Consider the following 12,208-nt stretch of genomic DNA (forward strand, 5'->3'; position numbering starts at 1 on the left):
TTTGTGATTGGATGAAAAGAGAAGGCACGCTCCTGATGTTCACACTCGCTACAATTATAACGTGTTGTCTCCTCTTATAGATTTACGTTCTTTGGTACGTGTTAAAATAATTTGACAGCTGTGGTCCGTAGCTCCTCGTTTTCATTGTGTTCAGGTTATATGAAGCGTTTTCAAAGAAAAGTGTGGCGTTTCAAAGACAAAATTCCAAGCCTATCAACAGATGCATAAGGCCCTGCCTCCACAGGAAAACACTGATATCGATGGTACTATCTATTCTATTAATTTGCACTATCGAATTGTCGTTGGCCACTACCGACAGTCTTTGTTTGAGGAGATATACATGTTGTTTATATTATATCATCTTTTTTTAAATGACTTAAGCTTTGGTTTCCTCGAAAGCGGTAACGTAAAATAACGGTCGTAACTTTACGTTGCCTAAAACGTTGCCATGTAAATATTACCAGATGTTAACTAAGATGACGGCTATACACACCGTAATATAATATTTCTGAAGTTTGTGAAAAGCAATGAACGCCTATACAACATAAAAGCACAAATCTACGTTATGTTCATTTAGGCTTTCTGCACATTGGTCGTCCAATCATAGTTGCATCATCGTCAGTGCGTGCACAACGATTAGCAAACGACAGTGCCGTACTTAACCGTTTCTGCATCTTCTACGATATGCCGACAACTAACCTTTCAAAACAAATTGGAAACAATTTTAATTAACATTGACAATTTTAAAATAATTGTAGAATGCATTATCTGTAAATTATTCACACAAAATAAATATATTTTCTTGCGTCATAATAAGCGATCAGCACAAAAATTATGCAAATACTGACGCGATAAATATTGAACATGTAGCATCCGTGCGCGATCCAAATATCGTTATAATTACTGACCGTGTGACAGAGTCCTATGAAACTGTGGCTGCGTTTCTTTATACATTCCGGATAATCCCATTTCACAGCCGGAATAAACAGAATTGGGGTGTTCACAGTTCGTTCCAAATAGCGTCTCAAAATGTAGACGTCTACATTTTAAGACGTTTTCTAACCGTAAAATCTGTGGTGTTGTTGTTTCCCATACAAAATTGGAAAACGACGCCGTCTACATTTTGTCACACTCAAAGGTATGTTTTTTACGCGTCTACATTTTGCAACCTCGCAGCAGGGTTGCATTATGGCAATACTAATCACATTTTTTTTATTTATTGGGCACGTTTTCTGTATTTGCATTTAATTTGAGCGCAATTTCTGATGAAAAGAAACAAATCAAGGAAAAGAAATAACAAATATTACGAATTGGTAATTAAGTTAAATAATTACAATTTTTCAGAAACAAAATCGAAAGGCGACATATAAAAAATGCACGCAAGGAAGAAATGTCTGGCAACACCAGCAAAGGTTTGAGACGATTTTGCGACGACTGCTAGAAAGGGGCGCTCACAGTTTGATGCTAAAGATGTCTCAAAATGTAGACGTCTACATTTTCAGACACAATTTGGAACGAACTGTGAACACCCCAAATGCTTTTGAAATATACGTTAACATATCATCAGGAACGTTCTAAAGAATAAGTAAACAAAAAAGTTTATTCCAAACGTTCAAAATGAATAAAGAAATTCAGCCTGTATGTTGCACCGTGGTACGTTGATATATTTCTAACTGGCCGTCTCCATTGCTCATATATTGCTTTCCAGCTGTCATTTTGGTCGCTAGATATAAGTTATATCAGTAGCAATATTTGTGTGGGCTTTTTATATCTTGATATAAGCATTTGTGAAATAGCTTCTAAAACGTATTTTTGCAGGATTAAATCACTTATAAAATTTAGAAATTAGGCTATTTTACATCCAATTACATAATATCAAATATTTTAACGGAAAACAGCTCAATATTTGCTTTTATATTAAAATATCAATAATGATGCCGCTCGAAGTTTTCGTGCATGGCAAGATATAAGCTCTAATATATATTGCTCTTGAAGAGCAATGAGCGGTCTCCATTGGCTATTTGTATTCTAACATATGTATCAAGATATAAACTTTATCCTGCGGAGACGGGCAGTAACAGGCTGCATGCTCGCAGCTGAATTTCTTCGGCATTTCATAAAAGACAAATTCTGAATGTAGTTTTTATAGCCGAGCGCACTTGTGCACAAGGGNGGCAAGCCGGAAAATACCAAAAATAGCAAATATTTAGAAAAATTACGGCATCTGCAACAAGTTTAACAGACTGAATAAAATTTAGCTGGAAATACCGATTAAAGCTGCCAAAATGCAGAAAAATAAAAAGTCTACGGATGAGTTCACAACGTGGCTGCAAGGCCAACTTAAGGTTCTGAATACAGATCCAGACATCTTTGGCTCCTATATAGTAGGAATACTTGAAGGGGAAGAGACACCTGAAGAGAAACGTGAAGCGCTCAATGATATACTCGGAGAAATCATTGTATGTCGCTTGAAGTTAGTTTAATTAAAATGCATGTCAAACACATTTCCCATATATTCTTTTAAATAATAATGTAGACCAACGATCTCGATGCTCTTATAAATGTATTACTTGAGAAATGGGAGAAGACACATCCTAAGGAAGAAGTGAAAAAAGCTGTACACGTTGATGTGAATGAGCAATTGGCCAAATTGCTAGAAGCGCAGAAACTTCAAACCATTGTAAAGGAGCGTGAATACACAGATGAAGAGAGAAAAATTCGCGAGCAAATTTTGGCGCAATATTCACAGGTAAATAAACACAAACATTAAGTAAAATATTGTAATATAACTGCAATTTGGCCTTAACAGACGGAAGTTGAGGACGAAGATGCGTATGAGTCAGAGGAGGAAGTCGAAAAAACAAATACGGGAGCAACTGGAATTGAACGCAACACGAATGTTCAGGATGTGATGGCATTGCAAAAAGAAAAGCGAGAGCAGGCGCGTTTGGAAAGCGCAGCGAAGAAGCAGAAGGATAAAGAAGATCGGGAGCGGCAAAAACAAATGCGCGAGGAAAAGAAGGAAAAGCGTAAAACTGTTAAGGGCGAACGCAGACGGTAGTTGAATGAAAGTGGGCATCGTTTTGTATTGGTGCAGATAATTACATACATATGTATTTAATGCAAAATTAATTTAATGAGTTAATATGAAACTTTTTTGTTTACAACTGTTATTAATCTTAAATGCAAATTTGTTTTATGCATAACACAATCTGCATCGAATTAAAACTCATGCTTTCAAGGCCAAATATGTATATGAATATGAATGGAAAGCTTATATTAATTTGAACCAAACATGGTTATTTAGTTCGCTGACTTTAAAATTAGCATGTCTTGAAATCGAGCTAGAAGTATTACTATTTCAATAATTTTCTAAAGCTACGCCTTCAAAAACATTGTGTCATCCTATATTAGTAACTAAATTTTAAGAAAAAGAAGTTTTTTAACCGTCTTCAAAAATGGAAATTCGTCTGAATATTTTTATTTATTTTTTGATGTATGCTACCGCATAACTTTGGACCAAGTTAACCGATTTCTATAATTCTCCTTTTAAAGGAAAGTTGTTACACATGTGGTCCCATACTAATTTGGTTTAAATCCGATCATTATATCATGAAGAAATGAACAATAATATTAAATTTTATGAGAATTAAAGTCGGTTTTGTTTTTTGCTTAAAAACTACTTGTTTAATTACACAGGCCCATAAAAAAAATCGATGAAAGGTTCCTTTAACCAAACCTAGTCTGTTATATGTTTTTGGGGTCGCTGAACACGAATCTGAAGTCCGTTTTGCTCCATCACGTCCAGACGTGGTCAAAGGAACCTGTCACCGATTTTTTTTTGTGGACCTGTGTTATTATAGGCGGCATACGCAGTGCGTCTGTCTCGTGAGTCGGTTTGAATGTGTGTGTGAAAATAAATATGTGTTAGTTACACCAACATGACTCCCGTCATGACTCTGAATTATTCAACTTGTGTAGTCGAAGGCGAGCCAAAGGTCTGAAATTTTAAGAAAAAGTAATTGCTTTTTTTTTATTTACTCGGCCCATTGTCTTAACGGCGAGTTTCACTTAAACTGTTGGTGAAAGCTGCGGTGAGGAAGGTTCTCCCACGGCAGTCGGGTCTACGTACCCGGCGTCGTTACCCAAAAACTCGGTTGAGGAATTAGCAAATCATTATTTTTTTTCTTTATTATTAAAATTTTTATATGCGTTTAATAAGACATGTTATAAAGCTATTTCTCAAAAAAGTTACTTTTCTATATGTCTTCGACTCGAAAATTTATTAAAAATCACTTAAAAATTCCGGAAAACGAAATATTTACTTTATTAAAAATATTTTCCTAAAGGCTATCAACAAAAAATTTAATTAGCAAATCGTTTAACAAAATCGGTTTAAAAAAAAAAAAACGATAGCTGGGTCGGAAATATTTATTGTGCCAAAATCCTGGAAGTTTCTGTAACTTTTGAACTTAAGGTTACGCTCATTTTATTCGCGATCCATCCTAATGAACATACATAAATACATACATACATATGTATATAGAGAAAAACCCCTCTTATTCTCAGGAAAGAAATATTTGCAAAAACGAATGCTACCGAAACGGCAACAGTCGCTTATTACAACGACACCCATTTTCCGAATGAACAAGCTTACTGATAAGTCGTTCAGTTCATAATCATGTTCTTATATAAAATAGATTTGAAACGGACTTAAGCGTTTAGTCTGTTTTCATTAACACCTTATTGACGAAGCACAGTTGCTCTCTTTCCATAGTATTACTAATATAAAAATGCATTTCGTGGGCTTTAAATATTCTTTCTTGCTGGTGTTGTGCGTTTTGAGCTTGATCACTTTTACCAATGCTGAAGTGAGTGATAAACACATAAACAATTTATATAACTAATAAGTATGAATGTTATTTAATTTTGTTTTGGTTTAGGAAAAATCTTGCGGTCGACATGGAGATCCTTGCAAAAATAGTTCGGAATGTTGTCCAAATCACAGTTGCCACCGTTACGCAGAACGTTGTCAAGCTAAAATAAATCCGGATGAATTGCACTTGAAAGGACACAAAAATTAAAGAATCAAACCCAACTGTATGCAAGTTTTCAATTGAAATCGTGTTGGCTTCATTCATAGCAGAAAATGTATACATACACTTACATATGTAAGATATGTACGTATATACATACATATGCATATACATATGTATGTGAGTGACTAAGTCCAATTTAAATTTTTTTTATAATGACCCATATTATTTGATGCGCTGCTGAAACCGGTTTTAAAGTGTATATACACACATAAGTTCATACGTACATACGTAAATTTTCATACAAATATACATATTTAGATTTGCAAATACATATATGTATAAGTATATATTTATACGCGCATATGATTAATAAAACAGAACAGAATTATATAGGACTCTTAAGTCGTTTTTTGTTAAGCCAAATGTGTAAGAAATTAATTTTTTTTACGCTTATCACTTTTGAACTGTTTATACACTCAAGAATGTATGTACATATGTATGGATGTATATGCCGTCATATGTATACAATCATGCACTTTTAAATTATCAAAAATGAATTCTACTTTGCTGGCCACAAGAGTTTAAGTTGATAATCAGAACGGTACAATCGCTTAAAGTTCTTTCATCTGAAGTAAATGCTTCGAAATTGATAGAAAAATGTTGAAAACAATTATATTATTCGCAATAATTACCAGCATTATAGCAAAAGAAAGTATGTGCATCTCTAAATGTGCAGGCCTAAAGAAAAGGGAATTTTGTTTATGTTTTCAATGCAACTTCGTTTATAAACATCTGTTTTATGTTTAAAATCTATTGCAGAGACTACGCTTGATCTAGGTTTGACCAGATTTATAATCGTGGATAAAGTGAAGGTACACAAGTTGTAGTGTGCACCAGAGTTGTGAAAAATGCATTAATTTTTTAATGCATTAATGGTACTTAAAGCATTAATGTTAAGCTAAAAAAAGTAATGCATTAGTTTTTAAAATTGAATGCAAATAAAAATTTCAACGCTAATGAAAATTGTTTTCACTAAATAATAATGCAAATGAAAAAATTTTAATGCATTAAAATTTTTAATAATTTTTTTTGTTTGCATTGATAAAAACAATTAAATTTATTTTCTAGTGAAATATAAATAACCTCTTTTGAAAGGACTTCGAATAATTACTAATATTTTTTTCAGCTTCTTTCTATCATGTTTATTTGAAGAAAAATTCTTCTTGACATTGTTAGATATTTTATGAAAATGAAAGCAATTTGCGTGCAATCAAAATGTATTGAACAAAGTGTGATTAATTTTGACATTGCTCTCATAAGAAACTGCCATAATGTCAAATTTAAATGAATTGTTAACCCATTTGAAAATGTTTTTTTTTTTTTAAATTTGAATTTGTTTAAAAAAATACACACAAATTTTTCAAGCAACAAATTTTCTTAATAAACGTGAAATTGTTAAGAGATAAACGTTTGAACGGTGCCCTGTATGCAATAAAAGTCAGGAAACGAAAATAGTGCGATGTTTTAAACCACCTAGTTGCGATTTAAGACGACAGCGGTGGGAAGAAAGCTGTGGTGTTGTACTACGTGATTCATCTCGGGTTTGTGAAAACCACTTCAAGGATAGTGATTTCATTAGTTGTCCGTCTGAATCAAGCACTTTCAAACGAGCTCGTTTATACCCAGGCGCAGTGAGGATTTAGTACGCGATCAGGATACAGTCTTTGTTGATGTCCAAACTCAAACAGACGACTCTTTAGAATACACGGCGCGAACAGAAATATTTCGGCTTACCGAAATAACTAAAACCATGCAAGCAAGTATGGAAGAGCTTAAATTAAAACCGCTCGAAGCAAAGTCTTTAATGGAAAACTATTTCGCATGAAAAAAATTTAATATCAAATTTGTTAGAGTTAAGCTCACATATAAAATTGGAAACAAATATAAAATCATACTTTTATAAGTGTCGAATAATGTTTAGGATAAAAAATTTAAATATAAATATAAACCCACAAAAGCATAAAACTTGGGCAATTAAAAACAAGAAAATTGCTAAAACGATTTTATAAACAATTTGTTTTATTTTATTGACAACATATATGTAATGTAAGTAATGTAAATAAAACAAAACTATAATCGAAATAAAAGCCTAGGGCATCAGTGCTGACAAGATACATGCATCACAAAGAGTTAATTCGTTTGTTTATACTTTTTGACATTATAGTACCTTAAAAGAGAGCCGCACTGAGTTGTCAATCACACCTTGTTTAATACATTTTGCGTGCAATCACGGCATATTCAACAAGGTAGAAGTGACAATTCAGTCGAGCTCTCTCATACCTGGCTGTAATGGCAAAAAATGTAAACAAAGAAATTAACCCTTTGGTATGCATTTACCATATTTGATAGAACTCAACATCTTTGAAATGAAAGTTTCTGTAAATATGAAAATATTTAAAATCTCATTAGAATCAGCTTCATTTTATTTATTGAATTTTCGGTTTAATGTAAATGTGGAAATGCATACTTACACACTAAATGAAACACACTCATTTATAAAATCGTTTTGACAATTTTCTTGCTTTACTATTCCAATGTTTTTGAGCATTTAAATTTTCATTTACATTAAATTTCAAAAATTAATGCATTGATTTTTTACATTATTATTAAAATTCTATGCATTAAAAAATTAATGCATTTTTTACAACTCTGGTATGCTCATATGTATGTATGTACTTATTTAACAATTTCAAACACAATTTCCAATGTGCATTAAAAATTAACAGTTAAAATGGTCCGATGCTGTTCAGTATTGCAGCAATATGAATATGACGCTCTTCACTCCGAATACGGCGGAACGTATGGAGAAGTTAACACAGTTCTTTATAGAAATTGGTAAGATTATGGGTTTCATTTTTCGAAACATATGGGCTTTTAAACATTTTTTTCTATTTTAGGCTACATCGATAAACCAAATATTGGCAATGATTACATATATTGGACCTCTGGAAAGTTTGACAAAAAACTTGATAAATACATTTGGCACAGCACCGGAGCAGAATTCAATTATACAAATTGGCTGCCCAACATGCCAGATAATTGGCGTGGCGATGAGTTATGCGTTGAAATGGGATTCAGGGAGGTGGGCAAATGGAATGATACTCGATGCCGATATTTAAGACATTTTATTTGTGAGCATTCCATTGAAATGGAGCTCCACTGAGAGGGCTTTTCCATCGTACGCTTCGGCTTGAAAAGTTCGGTTCGGCATTGATTAAAAAGATTTTCTTTGTTAAATATGCGCTCGATTAGAACAATTTAACCCTCAATCTGCCACGCTCAAGTGGCTAGTTAAAGGGTTAAAATATTATAAACATTGTTCATATTCTTGTTTATCAATAAATGTATGATATTTGACAAAAAAAAATTAAAAAAAAAAATAGGTCAAACTTTAGTACATTGCAACAACCTGGGATGAGTTGGAGCATTTTAAATTTTGACTACATATTTATTTTTATTAAAATACAAGCACAATTTGTTACAAACTAATTTTAATTGTTATATTTACGAATTGCCTTTATTGTTTATACATACATAAGTTAATGGTAAACAAGCTTTCTAAATATGAACCAAGTCGGACCATTTTGACTCCAGCTTCACCTACCGGTTGGAACTGTATAAATAGTTTTTAAAGTTAGAAAACATTTTAATACATACAGCGAAATGCCCTTATTGTGACGGACAGAGCGTATGAGTAACTTTATTTATTTTTCTGCAAAGTACATATGTTACGCATACGCTACGTTATTCATTTACAAGTTTTCTTGCGTTAGTCGCTCGTATGTATGTATATACAGGGAATGGATCAAGGCGAATGTAATAAGGTGGTATCGGTAGAGCAAAAACAAAAACTACAATAACAAATTATACCCGCAATGGCAGCGAGAAACGCCACCAATGTACAACAAACACATCATTTTGATATTTAGAAGTATTATTGTTCTGCCAACGCCACCTTTTTCTGAGGTATATTTAGTAGTTTCGATTTAAAATTACCACGATTTAGCTTTCCCTTATTCCGAATATACACATTTGATATTTCCCTTTGGTCGTTTTTTTTCTTCTTTTAATTAAGTGACTATAGTGTATTTACATTATTTCACAAAATTCTAACCTCATATAAAAAATAAAGGCCCAAATTCAAAAATAGTGTTGCGAAAGTTTAGTGTAGGTGCAAGTATTTTTTTCATTTGTATTTATTGGATCTTTTAAATATGAAACTAAAAATCGTATAACTATAGTTAACGACTTATTCTCTGCTGGAGCACTTAATATTTTGTTGTTGCTTAATTTTACACATTCATGTATGTACATATGTATGAATTAGCGTGGACCAAAAATCCGCTTTTTTAGAATTTTGATTGGTAATAAGAAAAATATCGAGCCCTAACCGCCAAAATAACGTAACCGACATTTTTTTCAAAATTTTCTTTTTGATGCAGAAATGCATCAACATGCTCTAGGAATATTTCTGCATCAAAAAGAAAATTTTGAAAAAAATGTCGCTTACGTTATTTTGGCGGTTAGGGCTCGATATGATTCACTATGCTCTTTGTAAAAGAGGAACATTTTTGAAGTGAAAGTGTAATTTTTCGTTCCCGGAAATGGTTAATGGTAGGAGCGGCTACCATGAATGCGGTTTTTTTCCAGAAATATTGAAATAAAACATTTCATAATAATTAAACTTTGCAGTTGGTTATAAAAAGTTAAAGGTCGTTAAAAAAAATTTTAAATCAATTTTTTTTTTATATTAGAAAATATGTAGTTATATGTGTATGTTTATCGCAAATTTCTTTCTTTCTGGCATTTCCTCTATTAAGTTTCACTTCTTACGCGGGTAGGGACTACACGCACTGAGTTTTTTGGTCAAAATCTTGGGCTCACCCGGGTCCATCAAAGTTCAATGTACGGAAAAATAAAAATAAAAAAAATACAAAAAAATATTTTTTTACTAAAATTGCAAGTATCTTCGAAAGTATTAGTCCTACATAATTTGGTATATTGAGAAAATCGAAGTAAGCTAAACATTTTTTTTTAGCACATGAACTTTGATGGACAAGGGCGAGCCTAAGATATTGACCAAAAATTATCATCTTCCACACAGATTATTTTTAGAGCATAATGAACCATATTTTTGCTATTACCAATCAAAATTCTAAAAACATTTCAATCAAATATCAGTAGGGATATTTGTTATCAAGACTTTATTAAACTATAGCTCAGCGCTTCAGTTGCATATGTCGGCAAAATCCCCTTTTTTTAACCATCTAGATTCTAGAAGATCCGCCTCTTAGGAGTTCGCTAGCAAGAGGAATTGGATGGTTCTTTAATCGAATTGGGTTGCTAATGCTCAATTCTAGATCTTTATCCAAGTTGACATTTTTTATGTATCAACGGCCCACAGTGGTTCCAAATCAACGAAAAACGGGAAAAAATTAATATCTCGCAAACGGTTAGCCCAATTAAGCTGAAAATTCGTATAATGAAACTTCACTGACTATGTGATACGAATTTGGAAAAACCAAGAAGGTCGAAAAAATGGCTGCCCAAAGTTAAACAAAAGACTATATGCACTTTTGCTCACCATTTTGTATTCGCCATCTTGAATTTCTTTAATCTGACTATGGATTTGTAATTAGCGTCGTCGAAAACGCCTGAATACTGATTGTTGTCAATAGAGCTGAAGAGGAAAGCGAGACGTATTTGCCGCAATACGAAGAGAGAGGCCGTGAGTGAGAGTGAGAGTGCGAAGCATGATAAAAACATAGCAAGGTAGAACCATAGTACAATAAAACAGGTAGAAGCCAATTTGACGTCAAACCTACAAAAGTCAAAGTTTTCGGGAGAGTAAAAATAAAAATGAGCGTGTGTAAGGAAAAATAAAAAAATACATTTCACTGGTTGACGTTTTTAAGTATATTTGAAGTTTATTCTTATTTATTTATTTTCTTTAGTTAAAATTTGATAAAACGTGTATGTTGTTTTCTGTTTTTGTTTTATGAGTTGCAGTGTTGTTGGAGGGACTTTTCGGCATAAGGGTCATAGGAACAGCACTTGGCTTCAAACGTGCCTTTCCTGTACCTCCCGGTGTATTTGTGGAATCTTCTTCTTTAAAATGTTTAACGCACAGCAAGGCATTTCACTGCAGCTCTGCCCACAGCTGCTTTCGCAACGTTCCTTACGCGAAGGACATTGAGGCACGTTAAAAAATTAGTGGTATCTGCCTTATATTTAACACCACATAAAAAACAACGCTTCAGGTGTTGCATTTTTAACACATACACTAAGTATAAACCGCACAACACTACAAAAATTCAAATGCAAATTAAAATTTGTTATTAACGAACATTCAAAAAAAAAACAACGATATGACATCCAAAGCGTAACGAAATATAGGAAATAAAAAAAAAACAAGTTGAAGTTTAAAGGTTTGGTTCTCATGAGAGCAACGTCATTTTGGCTTCTACCTGTATTTATGTGCCTTGGGTATAACCGTTCTCTCAATTTGTCGGCCATATTTTTTTTTGAAGTTTGCCAACATTTTAAAATCATATAAAAGTGAAAATAAAAAATTGAAATTGTTCGAAATTGTTGTTGCTTGAGATTGAAAATGAAAATGTGTGTGTGAGTTTGTGAGTAAATTTAAAAATTAAATTGTTTGGAAACGTCAAGAATTTTAAAAGTGACTCTCAGCGGTTATACCTTACTATATTTTTATCATGGTGCGAAGCACGATTCAATAACAAAAGGTTTGCTAACTATAGACATTCGAGTTTTGACACTCCCTTAATTCCTTTACCAAAAAAGAGAAAACTGTTTTCTGAGCAAACCTTTTATTATTGAATCATGAGTGCGAAGAGTTTGAAATGCTGGAAGACAGGAAAAACGCCGAAAAGTTCATCAGAGAGTTAGGCGACTTACAGAAGGTTTTAAGACCAGGGCGAACTCTTGTAAGAACAGCAATGGCGACCTAGTGACTGATGTCCAGAACGTACTTAAATTATGGAGGGAACACTCTTCCATCCTAATGAATGGTAGCATCACTGAAATCTGCGGAAAAGACGAACCCGAACTTCCGGTCGATGATGATGCAGTCGACAGACCACCAC

The 12,208-nt window shown here is 33.1% G+C and overlaps 2 protein-coding genes across 2 annotated transcripts; both read left to right on the forward strand.

Moving 5' to 3' along the window:
• Window positions 1-2,179: 2,179 nt before the first annotated feature.
• On the forward strand, window positions 2,180-3,263 carry LOC108371966 (coiled-coil domain-containing protein 43). Its single transcript, XM_017627584.1, has 3 exons — window positions 2,180-2,459; window positions 2,537-2,749; window positions 2,810-3,263. The coding sequence occupies exons 1-3, from the start codon at window positions 2,286-2,288 to the stop codon at window positions 3,059-3,061; spliced, it is 639 nt and encodes a 212-aa protein (XP_017483073.1). The 5' UTR covers window positions 2,180-2,285; the 3' UTR covers window positions 3,062-3,263.
• A 1,370-nt stretch (window positions 3,264-4,633) lies between these two features.
• On the forward strand, window positions 4,634-8,565 carry LOC108371975 (perlucin-like). Its single transcript, XM_017627596.1, has 5 exons — window positions 4,634-4,871; window positions 4,944-5,751; window positions 5,859-5,911; window positions 7,826-7,934; window positions 7,997-8,565. Exons 2-5 carry the CDS (start codon window positions 5,697-5,699, stop codon window positions 8,260-8,262), a joined length of 483 nt encoding a protein of 160 aa, XP_017483085.1. The 5' UTR covers window positions 4,634-4,871; window positions 4,944-5,696; the 3' UTR covers window positions 8,263-8,565.
• The last annotated feature ends 3,643 nt before the right edge of the window (window positions 8,566-12,208 follow it).

The sequence above is a fragment of the Rhagoletis zephyria genome, unplaced genomic scaffold, assembly GCF_001687245.7.
Source record: "Rhagoletis zephyria isolate East Lansing unplaced genomic scaffold, Rhagoletis_zephyria_1.1 Rzeph_scaffold_05341, whole genome shotgun sequence".
Lineage (NCBI taxonomy): Eukaryota > Metazoa > Arthropoda > Insecta > Diptera > Tephritidae > Rhagoletis > Rhagoletis zephyria.